The 21,431-nt window shown below is 39.0% G+C and overlaps 1 protein-coding gene across 16 annotated transcripts in view; it reads right to left on the bottom strand.

Moving 5' to 3' along the window:
• Positions 1 to 21,431, bottom strand: part of DLGAP1 (DLG associated protein 1) — a 394,622-nt gene that overhangs the window by 66,032 nt on the left and 307,159 nt on the right. For 12 of the 16 annotated variants that reach the window (XM_079300752.1, XM_079300753.1, XM_079300744.1 and 9 more), the window contains one exon: positions 209 to 349. The exons of the other annotated variants lie outside the window; for them this stretch is intronic. In XM_079300752.1, coding sequence (XP_079156878.1) covers positions 209 to 349 — 141 coding nt within the window. The remainder of the gene's footprint in view (positions 1 to 208; positions 350 to 21,431) is intronic. 16 annotated transcript variants of the gene reach the window in all.

Genomic DNA, 21,431 nt, shown 5'->3' with positions numbered 1-21,431 from the left:
GGTCTGCATAGAGGTTTCTGAGAATTTCACCTATCCACATCATCAAATACCTAAATACAGGTAATCTACATTCAGATTCGTGCAGTTGAGGCAAGAGTGGTATTCCAGTTCTCTGAGAGTTCTTTTTTACCTACCAGAAGAAAAAGGTTTACTGCCTGGATAATTCATGTATGGTTCTGTTTTAATTAATCAACAATTAAACACCCACCTCTAATAACGCCCAGATCTTTTAAAAGATCTTGACAATGCAAGTCATCCACCCGGATGTATGAAGCGTCTTCTATGTTCGCCACTGTAACAATGCCAAGATCCTCTTTTTGTGCTGGTGAGCTCTGTAAAGCTGACACACCTAAGAAGAGAATAGGCTCATCTCCATTAGATCTTACACACCTGCAATAAAACTGTTAGGAAAAAATCGTTTTGTTGAAGAATCCTTCACTTTGGCAGCATTGTGAAAGCCAGGGGTATACAATTTAACACTGGGCTCAGACGGGATTTACTTTGATATTCATCAATGAAAGGGTGATTTTTACAGAATACCCTCTTGAGAATAGAAAAGAACTTTGAAGTCTTCTGCTGAAAAGACAGGTGAGCTGATCTTTGCTTCATATTCCACAGGTGACACTCAGTGCAACGGCTGTGGAAAGTTAAGCACCGTTTCAATAACAGAAACTAAAAGCAGTCAGAGCAGAAGCATTGATTACATGCACAGAAAAAGCAGACAGCGACTCTCCACTTTAGTCCTTTGTCTTGGAAGTTCAGCAGTGAATTGGAGAAGCTTTCCACCTGCCCCAGCATTGTGTGAAGTGTAATGGAATTGGGTCAGTCTGTTCACCGAAATGTTCTTCTAAAAGACACTGGCAGAGATGCACCTTGGGGCTGCCTGTGTGTTTTCTTTCAATCAGTTACTGCAAATTGAGCAGTTGCAAGAGCCTCTCTATGGAGAGCCCAGGGGATGCACTTTTCCTGGTTGTGGCCAGCTGAAACTTCAGAATGCCTGAAGAGTGCTTTTAGCAGGCATAAAAGGCAGGCATAGCTGCTGAAAGAGCAGCTTATTTGCAGTATGTGGATAACCCATTCACTTCTTTCCTATCTATGTATCCAGATTTGCTTCCATGGAAGACTAGGTCATTTGGGGAGATGGTTGCAGCCTGGTCATTTTCCATGTGCAGGACTCTGAGGAACCAGGACTTTGAGGGTACATGGACTTAACCAGTTAAGACACAGGCACTCTGACCGAGTATGGGCCTGTGTGGATGGAGCAGGAGAAAAGACTCCTTTAATAAACAAGTGAAAGAGGTTACTTCTTATTGCCTGCTCATCTGGCTCTTGACACTGAACTGTAAGGCTCTAGTATTGTGAAGAGATGTAAAAAATTTACTGGAGGTTGAGTGGGTGTTATGCAGCAACTGCTTGGTACAAAGAAGCAGTACATTTGAATCAGCACTGAAAACTGGTGAACTCCAACTCTTTCAAACATCATTAGAATTAATGGTTTCACCATTTTCACTTTGTGGAGTCACCTGAACATTTTTCATTGGGTAGAAACCTCACACTGTTTACAAACACTGTGTCCTGAGGCACTGCTTTCTGCAGTAGAACAATAACTCCCTCTGGTGTTTGCCTGCTATTGTTACTGCCTCAGCCACAGCCCCGGGAAGCCCTGCCAGAGGAAAGAAACCCTGCCAGATGATGCATGAGCTATAAGCATTCTGTCCTTTACCGGTGGCATTTTACACTTTGGCCACTGCACCCACCGGGCCGACCCCAGGGGCACTCAGGTCTGCAGGGAACATTACTGGGATCACAGGGAAAAGTGGAATGCCAAACTCCGCTGCTGCCGAGGGCTCATGCTGCCAAAGACTCATTTACATGCTCCCTGCATTTATTTAATTACATGAACAGTAGACTTACTGCAATGTGTCTGGATGCTTTATTTGATGAAGGCTGGAACTTACCAGTCCAGTCCCGAGAGGGTTGGGATACACATAGGGATATGTCAAATGGCTGGATGATAGTTCAGAGTTAATGAATTGCTGTGCTCAGCTCTTGGGACAGACAATGTGGAACTGTCATTCAGCTGCAAACATGTTTACGGGAATGCTGTCACAGCTTTGAGGCTCAAATCTGACCTACAAGTAAGTTACAAGCTACATCTGCAGGCAGAGGAAGAAAAATGAGATGCAAGAGAATTAAGCTCCTGCCCTTTGGGCTAGACCGTATTGATCTATTGCCATAATAATGCTGATTGTAAATATTATTAATCTAAAATTTATGAGAAAACCTAAACTTTTAGTCTTAAATATATAATGCACAATAATTTTTAAGTACAGATTCAATTTTTTTTTTAATATTTCAGCTGTGATCAGATGATGAAAACAAATCTCAAGACAAGATGAAAGACACTAAATGTTTGAGTTATGCATTTTGCCAAAGAGAAGAGGATATTTTCATGGGCTGTTTAAATATGAATTTCTTCCTGTGATCATTCAACTGGATGCTCACTCCAAACAGCCCAGAGGCTTTTTATATTTGACCTAAATGTCTGGATTTTTTTCTCTTTTCTTCAGCATATCACAGAACAGAAATCTGTAAGCTGATTATTGTTGCTTAATTCACTTCTGAATGCAAATATCTTTGCATATTTCAGACACTGCCATATAGAGCTGAAATCAGAAAAGCTAAAAGAGCTTGAGAGCTCAATCCAAATCCCAGCTGTCTGGCTCCCTGGCCAATGACTTGTATTATACAAAGTGTGTAACCATCCTACACCTTTGATGTAAAACAACTCTCTTTTAATGTGCTGTAATCTCTTATTGTCTTTGTCTCTCAAATAATAATCCTCTGGCTCATGGTAATCCTCAAAATCACATATGCTCTTTAAAGCTTTTCTTTTGGAAAGTATTCACACCTATTTTTATTGAGACTGGCAACTAAATATTACAGAAAACCTGATTCTTCTGACTTTGACCAAGACAATCTGAATTTTTTGTATTCCACATTTACTGCTTGGCTGGAACTGGGTCAACAAAATGAGCAAACAGTTTCTAGCTGTCCAACAGAACCACAGTGTGCGGACTGTTTGTTTGGCCAAGGCAGAGGCACAAGATGTTTGGAAGAGTTAACAGCAAACAAGCAAAATGACATTTTTATTTTGGGTTAAAAAACAGAAAATGAGGTTTAGTTGTTTAGAATGATTTAAGAACATGTTCTCCTGGACTAAGAAAACTTCTCACCTCCTCAGCAGTAATAATCAAATCTCCTAGCACTGGCTCCTGGCCACTTACAAACATGCTACTGGCTACTCAAAGTTTCATTACTGTAAGGTTAAGATATTGCCACCTTAAATCAGAGGTAGAGGTTGAGACTAGACTTACTCAATCAGATCAGCATGTTGATTTAAATGACCTAGTAAAGACAAAATCTGATGATGATTAGAATGGAAGTCTCATCAGGTCAGATGTAAGATCCTAAATGACATTAATTGCAGGACAATGAATATGAGCCTAAGAGTTCAAAAAGAGAGATCTTTTGAAAGGTCTTAGAAGATTTTTTTTATTTGCTGATAAATGTGCACATTGCCATAAGGAATTTGCAGCAAGCTAGGAGGAGTGCTGAGGCACAGCTTCCATGACACAACAGCACAAGCTGCTGATCAGACCACCTCATCTTGCCTGAGCCCAGCCAGCCTGACTCACTCACTCCCCAAAAGACCAAGCACAGAAATTCCTCCAGATTTGCTTTCTACAGAGAGTAGGCTCTGCTGTTCTGTCAGCAGGACAGATCCTGATTCTACTCCTGAAGTCTAAGGGCGTTTTACTTTTTTGCCCCTGTTGGAAGGTGCTTCCCCCCATCCTTGGGCATGGGAATTACCCATCCATAACCCCTCTGTGTTGATCTGTCCTACACAGACATCCCCCCTCTCCTGAGCCATCAGAGCAGGCAGAGGGAGGGATCAGTCCTGGGCTCTGGGTCAGCTGCTGACTCACAGCAGCTGCCCGGGGATGATGGATGCACAGAGCCAGCTGAACAGCACAGCTCCCTGCAGTCACGAGTCAGGGTTTCGCTGTGCTAGTTAACTGATCTTGTCACTACCAGGGGCTTATAGTTGCTCCTGAAGTCCTGTGAAACTCATTCTTGTACAAAATCAAGGTAATTTTGCACTTCCTTCCTGCAGATCACAACCCACACCTCACGAGTCACAAACCACAACACAAACTTCCCAGTTTTGAGAGTCTGAGGAAAGGGATCTGGATGGTTTCCTAAGCAGCTTTGAACTTCCCATGTTCAGGAATGCCTCACAGACCTGCAGGTCCCTCTTTGCAGTGAGCTGTGGTAGCTCAAAGAATGCCACCCAGGCTTAACAAGAACAATAAATAGTTCCAATAAACACTCCAAGCTGAAGAGGGCTGCATGTGGGAATCAGGCTGTACTATTTCTAAAAGAAAGGCAGGAAATTAGACTCTCTTATGCTATTTCATTTACAGTAAATCAGCAAAATTAATGGTTGTAACAGATAGAAACTCTGCTCTGACTGAGAACTTCACTGTACTCCAAGCAAACTAGCCAAATATTAATTTCCTTACAGCTGTTTTCGCCATTTATTTCCTTGATTTCCCAAAACGATGTCAGCTGAATTTTCTCATGAGTGCAAACATTTGTGTTGCAAAAAATAAGAAACTCAAGAATTTAATCCATTTATAGGAAATAAAGTTAACTTATCAACTTATTTTTTTCATCAGTGATATAGGGACAATAATCCTTACTTTTCTCATTTGTGGATTATTGCAAGGATAAAAAATACAATGTCAGTGCTGAGTACTATCATAATTAGTTTTATAAGTGGGAATGGACTCATGAAGATATATCATAAAAGTAAAGAAATTGTGTATTTGAAATAATAAATGCACAACCCTGAACACATCAGAAAATAGTCTGGTGAGGAAAAGAAATTAATATTTTTTTTTTCTTCAGTGGCAATGAACCAAAATTTCAGAAATAACCACGATTTTTTTCCCACATATTTCTGACTAAGGAGGTCCATTCTGAAAATATTTATGGAACAATTTTAGAAAGTTAATGCTATCACAAGTGCAAGTATCTTTTGATTCATATACAGGTTGAGTCTGAGATTCTCACTTTACGGAAGAGTGGTTGCATATACAAAGAACAGGATTACATAACTAGTCAAATTTTGTATTTAAGTGAATTTTGAAATAGCTAATGATACATGATAAAGGAAACTACAAAGTCTTTTTTAATTGTCTCTCTGTATTTGAAAAAATTAACTCTTCCCACCTGGAGAATTCACAGAGGACACAAATAGCATAACAGTCAAACTAATCACAGAAGAAAAATTCTCCTTAAAATATTAATGTCAGCAGAAGTCATCAGTCATAGTTTAAGATAACACATGACAAGCAAAATTGGCTTATTATTTTTCCAGGCAGTCAGTAGAACAAGATGAACGACAAACCTTACAAGTTACAGCAATTTATCAGTTGTTTATAAAATAGTTTAGCCATATTGCCCTGTAAAAGTGTATGTCTATATATCAGGCAAAGGTCTGACTCCCTTTTTTTGAACATAGACATCAGCTGTTTACCTCTTCTTGGCAGTGGATTTTTAGGATTCACTCCACTGACAAACATGGGAGTGAAATGCTTTGGAAACTTTGTCCTTTTAACTTTTTCGCTCCTAATCTCAGCAAAACTTCACAGCAGCAAGCACCTGCTTATCATTCAAAACAATGTTACTTAGTGGCCTTTGGCAAGTTTCCTTTCAGTCAAAATTAATCCTACATTTACATTTATGGCTGAAACACAGTAATTCCAACTCAACTCGTGTTCTAGGTATTTCAAAATCAATATGAAGGCTTAAACTCCCACGTGATTTTTGTTTAATTTCATTTGTTTAGGCTGCAGAAACAGGCACTGATATAGTTATTTTTTCAAAACTAAACTCAAGGTCATCCGAAATTTTGTCCTAAAAAAAAACTTTAGAAGCAATAAAGTGAATCTGGAATACAGCACGGATAACCTGCAGCAAGGTGTATGAACCTTGCTATTTGCTATGGATGTGTCAATGTTTTTTGTGATCTGAGGATCCCTCTGGACATTATGTAAGAGGATAAGACCAAAATGACAGAATTTTAAAAGTGACTCTAAGAACTATTAGATTTTGCATGCTGACATGCTTACCTGCATGGTGCGACACCTTCCTGTCCTGATTAAAGTGTGGAAAAATGTTGAAGTGAACTAACAGGACATCAAAAGTAGAACACCATGATACCATAGGTGCTTGTCTACCAGGCAGGACTGCAGATAAAGGATGGAAAGTGGTTCAGTGAGCACTTGCAGCAGCTCCCTCAGCACCCTTGGGTGATCCCAGCCAGCCCCATGGACCTGTGTGTGTCTGAGTGGTGCACGAGGTCACTGACCATTTCCCCTTGGATTATGGGGGCTTCACTCTGCTTTCTGTTCCAGTCTTCCAGCTCAGGGGCTGGGTGCCTGGAGAACAACTGATCTCACAAAGATAGAGACAAAGAAGGTATCAGGTACCTTGACCTTTTCCTTATCCATAAGGATGTTTTCCTTTCCATTCCAAAGCAGCATTAAAACCTATCAGTTAAGATATGCAGGTCTATCCCTATGTCAAATCCTAAGATTTTAACACCAAGCACATGATTTGTGCTGTCAGATCTGTCAAAATTCAACAAATTCAGCAGATATTAAATGCAGTAGCACTGGCTCTGTTGTCAGCAGCTGGTTGGCTCTAGCAGGGCTTGCCACAGGACTGGGACCCTCAGTGAGGGTTCCAAGCCTCCCTGTCTCCTTCTGCTCCCTGAAGGCCCTTGGGGGGACCTTCTGGGCTTTTCATCTTCTCTCAAACACCCTGGGAGAGCTTGAGCACAGGGCAAGCTTTCTTGATGATGGAGGGACAAGGAAGGGATTTAACAGGTGGCTGGTGGCTTGACTTTCTGTTTAATTGACCATCCTAATGCTGTTGAGATCAAATTATATTTTTTACAATGTGTTATGAAACACTACTTTGGACAGGCTATTTTTCATTATTACTGAAATCAAATAACTGAATGCAAAGGACAGCTGTGCAAGAAACATATTTTGTAGCCAACACTGTATTGTATTACACTATACTATCAAAAGGCACTCAGTGAATGGATGTCAGGGTGTGTAAGTTTTCACTGGCTCAAGTCTTCTAAACTGCATCTTTCCTGAATGAAGACATATTAAAAGAAAAACAAAACAAAAAAAATTGAATTTCAATTTTCAAAGATTTTCTTGTACAGTTGCTACATGCTTAACTCTCAATGGATCAAGCTTTGAAATAATAAAACCAAATATATATATATAAAAGACTTATGAAAGCTTTTCATGGCAGAAATTGATAATTTCAACTTTGATACATCAGGCCCTTACAGGATTTGAAAGAAGCAGCTGCACAGAACAATTAGGCAGCTGGAGATCAACCTTCTGCAGCAATATAAAGCTCCAGTTTCTGAGCCTGCAGGGATATGCGATATCAGATTTTAAGCAGTGACGTCTTAACATGCAGAAGAGCTGTCACTGCTGTTTTCAGTTTCAAGAAGGAAATTATTTCTGGGGGTAGAGCCAAATTTAAAGAGGAAACATTTTGGGAGGGTATTAAGGCTAAAGCTGGAAGCTCTTTGAAATGGCAAACATGTTTGAAACAGCAAAGTTTAAGCCTTTCTTTTAAACATTACTTATCACTACTTCTACCTTTCCCAAAATACTTGATTTTTAACCTTGTTTGCACCCTGTTCTAGTGAGTGTGTGTGATAAGGTTTGCAACTCGATGTAAAAATGGTAACAGCTTATGGGATAAACTTCATTCCAGCATTTCTCAATCATTGCATTTAAAAAAAAATAATAGCTTTTTTAACATTTCAGAGTTTATTAGGATGATTGCTTAAATCTGTAGATGATTAAATACTGCACAGAGACCATACAAAAGTGCTCTGCATGTACCAACACTGGATACTGGAAAAACTGGGGTACCTCTCTGAGAGCTAGTCAGGTACTATAGGATTCCCAACGGTGGAAAGCTGCATTTACATCTTCTGCCTATAAATAAACTCTATATGACAGTGGAAATTACTTAGAATCTAATTATTGACACAAATTGTTACGAATCCAGACACCGGAGATCCTAGAGAAAGCCACACACACAGAGCCATAAGCTACAATTTAAACTAAATTGAAGCTGGGGAGAAATCAGAGGACAGAAGATTAGTTAGGAAGTCTATATTATAAATTTTTCAGTATAATCAATATAGCCATCTATCTGCACATAATACATAAGTTTTCCTTGAGGATACTCTCAATATATGCCCTGTACTCAAATTGTAAAAAAAACCCCACAGCCCTTATAAGCCTTAACTCAGCCCAATTGGCTATTTCTTCACAAAATGGCTACTAATTCAGTGGAGATTGGGTGTAGGAGGTAATCACTTCCTACATGCAAAGGAGAGCTCCCTGTGACTTAAATTCTGCTCAGCAATTAACCAACCCAATAAGCATCTCCAGCCAGAGACCTGTGAATCAAGTTCAAAGCAGGCAGACATGCTCCTACCCATGGCAGGGGTTGGAACTAGTTGAACTTTAAAGGTGCCTTCCAGCCCAACCTGTGATTCTCTGTTGCTCTGATACCTGCAGGACATTGCTTGTTTAACACCACACAGGAGCTTTGTGTCAAATGCAGGGAACAATCCAGCTCCACAGGACAGCTTTTGTCTGTCTTCCTGAGTAATTTTCACTCACAGCTTCTTCATCAAAATGTTCTCCAGTCATATTCATTTCTACCCCATCCTGTTGAATCACTTTGAATTTCCTGTATTTTAAAAACCAACTGTTCCAGGTAAATGTCTAGTAGAATTTATCTTTTCAAGTTTAAAATCTCTTCTGTGTCTTTTTGGAAAACTCACTATAAGGAATAGGATGAAAATTATTTACCTCAAAACATAACAGACTTAAGGTTCTCTCACAGGTGGTCCCATCTCAATCTCTCTGTGATCATGACAGGTCCTCTTAGAGATCACAGTTTAACCCTCTTCCTGCTATGGCTTGCCACCTAAGTCTTCTTGCCTTGTCTGTCACTACCATCCCAATTTTTAGTCCCAAGCTTACAAAAATGCCATTTTGTCTCCTTATCTATCTCAAGAATCTACAAGCAGTATATAGGTATCCTATAGGGTGACTATTTTGTCTTCCTGGTATTTGCTCTTGCAGCTCCCCAAGAGAGTTTGCTTAGGCAAACACTTGGCCCTGGAATTAAACATCTGTTTTCCATTTTTTTTTTTTTTTTTTTTTTTTTTTTTTTTTTTAAACAAAATACATCACCATGGTCTGGTACTTGAGAGTCTTTTTCCCCCTTCAGCAAGTGAGAAAGCTTTTGTTTTGGGAAGAAAAATATCTTGTTGGACATGTTGAACATGTTATGCATATCTTTCTTTTTTAAAGATGAACAGAAAGACAGCAAGTGTTTATGTTCTGCTGTAGTCTCTTTACTAGGAAGCAATGCTTGCTACAAGCAGGTCTTTAAGGGAATCAAGCATCCATACATTAAGTGAAGATCTCTGGAAGAAATTATTAGCTATTTGCTTTAAGCTTTGTTCCTACATGATCATATATACATAAGTAAAACCAACTGTTCTCAGGCCTCACAAAAATGATCTCTGTGTGAATTTAAAAGGCCAGAGAGCTGCAGCACTGCTTAGTAGGGCTTATTGCTGATGGTAATGCAGAACAACTGGGTCAGAGGAGGAAGCAGCCACATCTCATTTTCATCACTGGTCTGCTGGACAGCTGTGACCCACATTTGCAGTTACTTCCAAGAAAGTTCTTATTTATCCATTTCCAGTTCGAGATGATGCTTTGTCAAAAGCACAAGCAGGTATCCTTCAGGGAAATGTGGATTCATACTGCAGCTTTCTGCCTGGGACCAATTTGTGCACTAAATTAGGGGGGAAGTAACACAAGTTCTTGATGCAAGGAATGTAGATAGGAAAATCTGTTTAGAAATCTCCCAAGATTGAATAAAGTTTTCAAATTAAAAATTCACAAATCTGAGGCACAACAACAGCTTTCAAAAAAATAAGCATTATTAATAACAAATTAGCCAATCTCAGCACTAGAACAGGCACATTTCAAGTAGAGCACCTGTTGAAGTATTTTAATACCCTTCCAAATCAAAAATGTCATTTCACATTCCTTGTTTCCAGGATCAGATATCAGTCTCCCTGAAAGCAGAAGGCCCGGCCAATAACATCCACTGTTTCAATTTCACCAGTGCTGGCTCACTGTGACTTTCCAAGCTTTCCCCTATTCCTGTTTTCCTAAACATTGTGAGAGCAGTTTTCATTTTCACACATGAGGGGGATGATGGTACCAAGGCATTTGCACGGCTTCCAGGAAAGTGAAAGACAAAGGGCACCCTGCAGTTCACACTCAGCTGAGCTTCCCTCCTCAGCAAAGCCTGACCCAGCACTGGCTCAGCTGTGAATCCAGAGCTTCCCTGGGCTGCTGTGAGCTCCAGCATGGCATGGTCACACCTGGCAGCCTGTCAGCACTCAGGCCATGCAGAGACAGCACTAAGCACACCTGCATGGTTTGTTGGATTTCACAGATATCCTCAGCTCCTCAGCTTCAAAAGACATGAGATTAATGGGTTTACTTCTGGTACAAAGAGCATTATCTAGGATATATTTATTTCAGGGCAAATTAATTTTGGCTATGGAAACAGTGTTGCCTTCAGTGAGCAATAAGAGTTTCTAACATTTCAGGGTACATTGAAAAAAAAAAAAGGGATTAACTCATAACTTTTCAGATATCAGAACTACACTTAATCCAAACCACTGCTGTTATTATCAACCTAATTCTTGTTAAAGGAACTGTATTTATTTCAAACCCAGTTACAATTTTGTGTCTTGTGCTAGAGCAGATCCTTATGACCAATTCTGACCCATTAGTGAGAGGAGGGTTGCCTGAAAGCATCAAATAAGATAAATCAACATGTGCAATGCAGTTAGTAAAAAACTTGACCCTGTGGCACACAGTTCATGCACCTGAATGAACCACAGGCCTTGCTTTTGCCATAAAGGCTCCATTTTAAAATCTTTAAGTTGGAAGAACACAATATACAGTAATTGTACTGTATTTGTAACAACTTGTTCAAGAAAAGATTTTTCTAAAAGAACTATCATGAAGTGGAACTGAGCCAGCCAGATTACTGGCAAAGCTTCCTGCTGAATATGATTAGATGGAAGGGAGAATGGAGACTGGAGAAAATTGATCCTCTCAGCAGAATCTGCCATAATTATATGCAGGATGGGGAATTAGTTATTATTCTGCTGTTAAATTCCTCAAGTGGCCAGAAGAAACATTCTTGCATAATCTGCTTTTTCAATCTAGTCCATGTAAAACAAAGATCATGTTAAGAAAAATGGAGATGCAGCTGACCAAGTTCTATAAAGCTGTAATTTTTTCCCTCTAAAGGTTAGACAGTGGAAAGGGGTACTGGGATTGCCTTACCAGGAGTTCTCTAATAGCCAGCTAATTTTGTTTAACAGAAATTTTCATTTTAAGAAGTAAAATCACTGAATTTCACACATGCAATACAGAATAGCCTCATCTCAAATGCTATTCTGGTAAGATAACATCTTTGTAATGGTTCATTGCCAGCCTGACCTGAACTCTGCTCCTCACATTGTTGTGATTCAAATTTTCATGTTTTTACTAACACAACAGGATTTCTGTGATTGCAAACTTATGTTTATGCAAGGAACACATGGCTTGGAGCTTTCTCATTGCTGCCTTATGCAAGTGGAAATGGTGCTAATAAGATGAAACAAGAATTCAGAAAAGATACAGAAGATTCCTTAGCACAACAGGGAATAGGATATATAGCTCAACAAGAAGGGGGGGATTGCCCTGGATGCTGCTGAGTGCACTGAAACAGCAACAATGAAATGGTGAGAGGTGGGCACTGCTGGCCCCTGAGCCAACAGCTGAGTTTGTGAGCCCAGCTACACAAGTGGAATCCATCTCAGTGCTTCTCCTACCCAAAAATCAGAAACAGTTATATAATTATTCAAACTAGCAACATGAAACAGAATCAGAGGAAAAGGAAACAAAAGAAAGAAGCTGTGAAAAAGGACACCTTGTGTGAAAGATAATTATGTAGAGTTAAAAAGAACTAGGAAAAAAGCACTGATATTATATGATTACAGATTAGCAATGTTCTTTCTTTAAATGCAGTCTGTGCTAGTTATCCCCATTTCTTCCATTTCAGAAGTTGTAAGCATGATGGTTTCTTAGTCCATGACTGGGTGGGTGACCTCATCTGTATTTCTACAAGCCAACATATTCAGTCTGCTGAGATGGCCTCACTATAGTTCTACTAATTAAAACACAGAAAGGAAAAAAAAAGGAAAAAGGAAATTTGATTTCCTTGTAGGCAACCAAAAAAATCTCTCAAGTTGCCAGAGCTGAAACATTGTCATCTCCACTTCCTGCTTGGAACCCATTCCCTTTCTTCAGAGAGGAGTGACACTTGTCTGCTGGAGCTACCCTGTTTGTCCAACAACACATTGGACTGGGAGCTGAAAGAGAGTTCTTCTTCCAGCTAACCAGAAGGGTGCAACTGGGGGAAACAAAAAAATTAAAATACAGGCAAAGTTTAGATGAAATGACTGTTAACAGCCATGGGTGATTAATATGCATGTGCACTGTGGGGAATGTTGCACACTGTGGGGAATGTATACAACAGTGCTTTTAGCAGATATAAAATATGATTATATAAATGATGGGCATCTGAACATTGTCTGAAGAATCTCTAGTCTGACTTCTGGAGGGGTGTTGTTGGCTGACAAACTAAAAGATATCTACATTTTTCATAGGCAGCAAAAGAAGAAAGATAAAAATCTAAGAGATTAGATCAATTATGGACACATCATTAGTTTTCTCTAGAATAGCATTAAAGAATAGTTGGAGAGCCATTATCTATAAAAATCAGAATAAATGACCTAGGAAAATGGTGACTGACCTGAGTGTCATGAGGTCATCAGATACAGTTTACTAAACAGCAGTTTTTATTGAGGAAATGAGCCATGCCATTAGCTTCAGCCTGTCCCCAAACAAATCTTCATTAACTAACCACTTCTGTGAAGCATGGCAAACAGCTCAGTCTTGATTATTGTGGGAAGTCATCAGGGACTGCACCAGAGAAATCACTATAAATACAACTCCAGAAGACATGACAGTTGCCTACAACTTCAACAAGTATTAAAATATCAATTCAATGGAGTTAAATAGGAAATCTAAAGTGAGAGTAAAGATGAATCCAAGTGTATTAAACAAAAAGTCTTCTATAAAAAACACATTTTAAGTAGACAAACTTTGCTGATAAGAATCAGCAAAGCAGCTAAAGTATAAGTGGAAAGCAGACTGGCAGATGACATGCATCAGCAGCACACAAGGCATTAGTAGGCCTTGTTCTGTAAAATTATTTAATGACATTACCACTTCTGCAAGGTGAACTTATTTTCACTTAATCTAATTTGAGAAATCAACACTTGCCTTTTTTTTTTTATGAAAAGCCATTATTTCACAAATTACTGCAATTTTAGGGAGACGTATGCTAATTTGGATTTCACAAAATTTCTACAAACTGACCCAGTAGAAAGATACCCACTTGGTTCCTGATACTTTATCAAAAAGCAAACATGCACCAGTTTCATTTTACAAGTGAAAAGTTTTTCATAACAATATGAACGAGCTAGATATGCTGACAACTTGAATTAATAATTTCCCTGGGCGTTTTTCTCTCTCCTAAGAAGCATATTGTCATGCTCCAATAATAATAGTAATAGACTTTTGAGAAGAATAAAATTAGATGTAAAAGATGATGCCAGATGATGCTGATACATCCAGTACACTTCAGTGTCAGAAGCTGACAATGCCTCAGGCCCCAAATTAGTTAATATCATGTTGAAAGTGAGAAAAAGGAAGCCTAGACCAGGTGGGTATGTCTAATCCTGCACCCATGATTAATGTCACATGTTCCCAATTACCACACTTCTGTTGCTTGATAACCACACTGGATTTTTTTGGAAATTAGTGATGGTAATTGACAATTTTAATTACATAGGTTTTGGCTAAGATAAAAAATACTTTGTTCTTGTGCATCTGCATAGGCATTGGCCAGAATGCTACCCTAAAAGAGTTCCTGACACTTTTCTATGCCTTCTGGAGAGGCAGCTGTCTGAAGATGGAGTGAAGATTCCTCTCCACATCAGCAATAGCTGGTAAAGTTAGTTTCTTGCCCTTTCTTCAAAATACATGCATGTACCAAAGTTAAGGTGCAGAGGAGGAGACAGCAAATGTCTGGGAGAAGTGCACAAGATTGCAGTGCAAATAGAAACAAACCCTTTAATGAAACCATGCTAGTTTGCAATGGGTGGTCTTTTTAAAATCATTGTTTAGCACACATATATGAAATATTGTGCCATTGGTCAATTCTCAATGTGCTGTTATGGACAACAGGTGCAAGGCACCCAGTATTCCTCCATCTTATTCTGCTGAGCATGATCTCCTTGCTAATCATGGAGAAGGAAAGATACAGTTGCCCATTCAATCTCTTCCATTTACAGATGTCACAGAAACAATCCTGACATTGGGTAAAAAAAAAATCCGTTTTTATTGTGCCCCAAATTTGCCTGCTACTACAGTATAGGCGAAATGCAAATATTGACCTCATTGGCACTTCCCAGGCTTGATTTTTTTTTAGCAGAAAATGGAATTTCCTGGAAACAATGCAAGCCATGTCTGTATTATACCCCAGAATCTCATTGCCCAGTTTAAGATTTCAACAGCAAAAGGACTAGAAAAGCTTACATTTTCATCTTCTAAAGAAAATATATATATCCTAAACTGGATTCCAACAGATCCATGCTGCTGCCCCAGACTCCTCTGGCTGTAAAGGTAGGCAGTGAAATAGAGAAGCTGGATGTTTCTGGGACACAGGCACACAGAAGTCAAGAACTGCCACAATGGTGGTAGCTGAGGACACTCAGCATCTTACACAACTAGATCCTCAGTGAGCAAATTCTGCAGGAAAAGAAAGACATGTCTCAGCTTTGTAACTTAACAGACTGCTCTGGTCTGCAATATTGTACCTAAAATATTAAATGTACCTGCAGAACAGATGGGGGAAGCATTCCCCTTCATTTGATGAAATTCCAACACTGCTGCTGTGGTCCAAAAATTCCCACAGCTATTCAAGCTTTCTATCCAGTGCCTACTTATCTGTCATGTTCATTATTTTCCATTCACTAGTTTTGCCAGCCCTCTGAAGGCAATAAAGGGATTCTGGACACCATTAACTTGACGACCATTTCATGTCCCTCTATATCTCCTGCCTGCAGGAAAACTGGATTCTCATCACAACCAGAAAAATATGTTCTAAAATAAATGTCAAAAACTGACTACACTGGGAGCTCAAACAGCATCAATAAAACGTGCTAGACAGCACATCATCTCCATCTAGTCTACACACCCATTCATACATGATGAAGGAATAAAAAGACAAGAATTTTGGAAAAATTCAGGTTAAAATCTCCATGCATCTGTTTCTCACCATCAACTATTCACACAGGGAAAGGCATTATTTATTCTATGTAATGAATTTTTTTGAAGTGCAGGCCACAATTCTGTTTAATGAAACTCTTCTGGACCTACTTTGTTTTTTTTTTCCTTCGTCCTTGTGCTTCTGCTTTTGTCAATTCTTCTCATCTTTTTTTACTTAACCATCAAACTCCTTGCCCTTCAATGAAAGCAAGTATGTTAAATCAGGAAAAAAAAGTATTAAGAGTAAAAACTGCTTTAACTGCTGCTTATTTATTGATACACATTTTCTCCAGTGATGCATGCCACCTGAAGGGTGGGCTATTGTATTCCATTAAATAAAAAACTTGACCACCCACATGTTTTCAGGTTCAGTATCCTTTCAGCCTACAGGTATTCCTTGACTATACCACCCATGCTCACAGGACATAAGATCAACCTCTTCTTAGCTAAAGTAGAAATAAGCACCCTCTGAAAGGTGGATTATGTTCTCAGTAAGAACTGACAGAAATGGAAATGGCTCTCGGGACTGCAGCACACATTTGAAGTCTAGAAAAGGGGACAACTGGCAATAGAAATCAGATTATGGGAGTGAGTTCTTATTCACAGTGCCATGTACAATCTGTGGAAGTACCTGACACCAGAACAGATGTTGATGTGCCACAGGCTGCAGAGTCTGTGTAGACAAGGAGTGCCTGTTTAAGCACTAACCCTGCAGGGAGCTCATGTGAGGTTAAACACAACTGCCTATTTGCACAAATTGACACTGTACACATCTGGGTGAATGTTATGCAGCTTTTTGGCTGTGGGAAAAGTCCTAGAGGAAGATTTAGGAAGACTGGATGAATGTTGGCACTGGTATTGGAAATCTTAACTAATGACTCCTTGTCCTTACATATAAATATAAATATAAATATAAATATAAATATAAATATAAATATAAATATAAATATAAATATAAATATAAATATAAATATAAATATAAATATAAATATAAATATAATTTTTTCCCCCCCCCGAAAGGAGAATGAGCATTTTGGCCTTAGCTGTGCATGAATCTAACTTCTAACATGATCTAACTCTCCCATAGCCACATCCCAAACTGGGCAAGACAAGCTTCCTTGGAAATATGTGACAAGAGAGTTACTGACTTCACCTAGATGAGAGCATACAGCCCTGCCAACCCCACAATCAGAGCTTCCAACACAGATGCAATACTTCCCTTCACTCTTCCTCCATCTCTCTGGAACCCTTCTTCTTTGGCTTCCCCCTTTTGAAATAAAAGAGGGAAATGGTAAAATGCCACGTGAGCATTCAGGGGGCTGTGTGAGATAAGACACAGTAAAGCCATGGCACCAGGTGCCAATTAGCTCTGTCACTTGGGTGCAAATTATCCATCATGCAAAAAGGAAAGCAGCAGGTTTTCTCAGGCCTTCATGAAGCAGACAGATTGAGGCTCATGGAGGAATTGGGTTTCATTTATAGCTTGGTTATTTTGTCTAGTAGACCCTGATTTTTTTTTCTGCCACAGGTCTACATAATTTTATTTGATTCTTTGTGAAGTCCAGAAGAAAGTTAAAAGAAATTGAGAGAAAAAAAACCTAAAACCAAACAACCCAGAAATAGCCTGCCAGCATTTGTTTTGCTATCCTATTACAATATTCTGAGTTCCATCTAAACCCTCCCAGGCAGATAGATATGTACATTTTATTTTAGTTAAAGACAGAATTAATTTGAAAATTATTACAGGAAAGAGAATGGTTATCATGATACCATCATCTTGACTGTGCAGAGACAAAAAGTAGGCATCCTCCTCAACAGAACAGGCAAGAGATCTATCACAGCAAAGGGTTCTTTGGTATTATTATTTTTTTAGGTCTTTTTTCCTCCTCTGATAGCTTAGCTCAAATCCTTGATCAAAGCAACTAGGAATTGTTCTGCTCAGATGGCTTACTGCATTTTAAGTGGATGCAATTTAGCACTCTCCCATCTGACCAAAGCTAAATTCAGTAAGGGAAAACAATTTTCAAAGACCAACACATGCATTTCCCCCTTGAGAGGCCAGACAAAGGTTGTGGCATTAGAACAGATTACCAACATCTGCCTACAGTGTGCTTTTGATAAAGGGAACTGCTAGACTCTGATGGCAGCGAGACTGTCCCTCGTTGCAAAATAGCATTAGGTGTTTTTCACATCCCAGTATTTGAGTTGCATTGTGCTTGTTATTGAGCATTGTAAGAAACAGTGCAGTGAGACTGGTGTAATAGCAAGAAATAAAAAATCACATCTCTGTGTATACTTCAGGTTCTGCAATTTTTTTAATGTGCAGTTTTCTTTGCTGCAATATTTCCTTTGGGTTTCTCTGTCATATTATTAAAGAAACAAAGCAGTGTTTGCTTCAAAAAGTGGCTAATAGTGTATGCACCCCATAGTCTACCACAGCCTCAAAGAGCCAATTACTGTTAGACTGTTGCATAAACACATCTTTAGGAACCATGAAAATGTGCAATTATTTACAGTATTCAGTACCTCATACATCATATTTGAGTTTAAAATGGGAATTACTGACATGATGAAATATAATGATTCCAAACAAATTGCTGTACTACAAGAGGGGCCCTGTAGAGCTGTACTCATTAAACACACTTATTAAAAATTCTTAGTTTTTTAAAATCAAAAATCACTAAGCTACTTAAAAAAGCCCATCAACACCAAGTATGTAATCTGTAACTCCCTGCAAAATCCTATGGCCCAAGAGAGCTTTGCAAGTACTGTATCTGGGGGAAACCAAAATATTGAGATTTGTTGTAAAGGAATGATGTGGAACTCAGTGCAGGTGAGTGGTAGCACACGGTTGGAAATTGGACAGTAGCACAATCTAAAAAGAAAAGCCTGAGGATTTTCACACACTGGATGTATTAATTAAGCATAGCCTCTTCAGGAAAGAGGCCTAAGTCTTGCTTCCCAAAAGACAACTGTAGTTAAAAGCACATTAGTCTATTTTAGGAACATGGCAGAAATTATTACTCAAAATGTGATCTCATTATATAAATTAGGGCATGTCTTCAGCTACTAATTCAGCTGATTTCTGTCACTGCTACCACAAAAACATTGCAATGGAAATAAGCTGGAACAAAAAAAAAGTTCCAGTCTTTGTTGTACTTTTCCATAAAGTGAAAATTAAATTATTTGGTCATGAGCTAAGGAATGATGTATGTGTAATTCTCAGAGTTCTGAGAACTAGAGCAATGACCAGCTCCTGGGAACAAAATTTTGGATAAAAGTTACATTGCCCTCTTACAATTTACAAAAGGGAAAGGACTATGGGCTCATTTTATTTTATATCCTGCTGCATATTCCACCCATTAGTGTGCAATTATAAGCTGGCCCTGCTGTGGGAAGCCTGCTTCCTTGTGATGTGATTCCAGGTGTATTTCAAAGAAGGTTGGTTCCTACCTCTGTGTTCAAGTCAGGTAACTCTGTCCCCAGAACCAGAGGTACAGGAGGCTGCAGGGTCAGAGCTGCTGAAATCACATCAGCCTTGCCCTGCACTTGAGCTCACTCCCAGGACACCTGAGCTGAGCCAAACTGCTGCCCCTCTCTGAGACAGACCTGTCAGCCAGCCCAAGCTGCCTTGCAGCAGCGAGCAGGAGAGACTGCCACAATCCATTGCCTCTTGGATTGTGGCAAAATCACTGAGGTTTCACGCTTCTTTATGGGCTCAGAAAAATGTTAATTCTCAGCTAATGAGACTTGAGGCATGCAGTGCTCAGTCAGCAGAACAACTTTTAAATTACTGTTTTGCTTGTAATGACTTCCTGTACATTTGTTATGGTACATCAAGTGGCATTTTTTCTCAGCTAGGTGCTGGACATTCAGGTGCTGTAATACACAGGCATGGCTGCAGGCTCCATCAGGGCACTTCCACAAGAATGTGCACACCAGCAGGAGAGGGGTACACAACCAGGGATCAGGACTTTCTTACTGCATTAGCACACTGGGAGGTTTCCATGAAACTGGGGTCCTGAACATCCCTACAAAAATCTCCAGTAGTGTTGCATTTGATATAACACATCTGCCTAGTCTGAAACTAAAGCAGAGCTCAAATCCAAACATTCTCTGTACACCTTAGTGAGAACTGTGAAATCTTAAATATTAAAATTACAAATATGAAATTATAATCACTTTTTGTGTTTGAAAATATATAGAAAGAAATGAATTAATGGAATAATAATAATTTAAGCACATTCCATATAAACATATGCAAAGGGCTTCCACAAGAATTTTCGTATCTGTAACAAAATTAATGCAAGATTAACAAATAATGAAACATTACATTTTAAGTAACTAATCCCTGCGTCTTCTATTTGTGCTCCACTTGATAAGAAATGCATTTAATAGTTCTTTGCATAGAACAATGGGGATTTTTGTTAAAGTTCTCTTTCTCCTCTAAAATCATGCTTTTCCCCATTTCATTTGAGACTATCACAGGTCTGATGGCCATCTTACTCCCAGCATCTCAAAAGTCCAAAGGGTCTTAGAGAGCAGCAAATGGCAGTGTATCCTGGGCTTTGCCAAAGCACAGCTGGAGGCTGGAAGGAGGTGTGGTCCTGGTGTGGCCACATCTCAAGTGTGTGCCCAGCGTGGCACTCCCCAGCAGAGCTGCTAGGGCAGGAGTATGATTTACCCATTTTCAATGGAGATGTCCAGGTTGTTTGGACAACTGGAGAAGTCAACCAAACAAGTGCTGCCTCAACAAAATAGCAGAGCTGTTCTGTGTTTCTGGAAGTGTTCACAAAGTAAGATAACATATTCCTCCAAGACATTTTAAACTCGCAGTTTTGAATAATTAAAATCTTTCTCACATTCTTACCTCACTATGAGTCTCATGCCAAATGTTTAGAATTATTTTAAGTAAATAAAGAATAAGCATAGTAATAAAAGATGGAATACTAAAAGGTAATACTGTTTTTTCATTCCCTGTATTTGAAACACATTTATAACTTTGGAGACTGCTGTAAACTCCTCCAAATGATGTTTTCAGATGTGAAAAAAAAAAAATAAATTAGGCCATGCCCTAGAAAACTAAGTCCTTTCACCCTTTCTGAATATCTCATTAAAAACCTTCACTGGCTTCATAAAAATGTGTTTTTCTGGCGTGATATGGAGCTTAACATTCATCAAGCTGCCTATAGGATAGACGAGATGAAATTCATACTAGCTATAGTCAGGCACTTTTGAAATTGGAAATAATGTTCTCCTCCAAGGTCAGATCCTCATTAGTGAAGGAAAACATTTTAAAGTGCTGATTTAAGCAATTTGATAGCAGATCGAAAGGCAGAACACATTTTAGGATTACTCAAGGAAAGAGAGGAAATGAACCATGTAAATTCTTTGTCAAACAGTTTTCTACAATCTTCAGATTTATTTTAACTTTTAACATCTGCATGAAGGCCTTAGTGTAGCTATATTTCTTCAGACCTTTTGTGAAAATATTCTTAATTTTGGTACAGATCCAGAAACCAACCTTCAGCTGGAAATCGCATGTGAAATCCTAATACCTTGTTTCCTTTTGCACAGAGCAGTCTCTGAAAGGACAGCTCTGAGGAATCCAAACGACTTACATCTGGCATACACTCAATTACAGTTTCCTTATCCACAGGATTTGATTTTATTTTTAAATTCTGCCTGGCACAAGTCAGTTTTTCAACTTGTTTGCATTTTATATGCTTATTTATCTATTTATTTATTTATATATTTTTAACTAGC

The sequence above is a fragment of the Erithacus rubecula genome (genome assembly GCF_903797595.1).
Source record: "Erithacus rubecula genome assembly, chromosome: 3".
NCBI classification, from domain to species: Eukaryota; Metazoa; Chordata; class Aves; order Passeriformes; family Muscicapidae; genus Erithacus; species Erithacus rubecula.
This window is presented reverse-complemented; position numbering and strand designations above follow the sequence as displayed.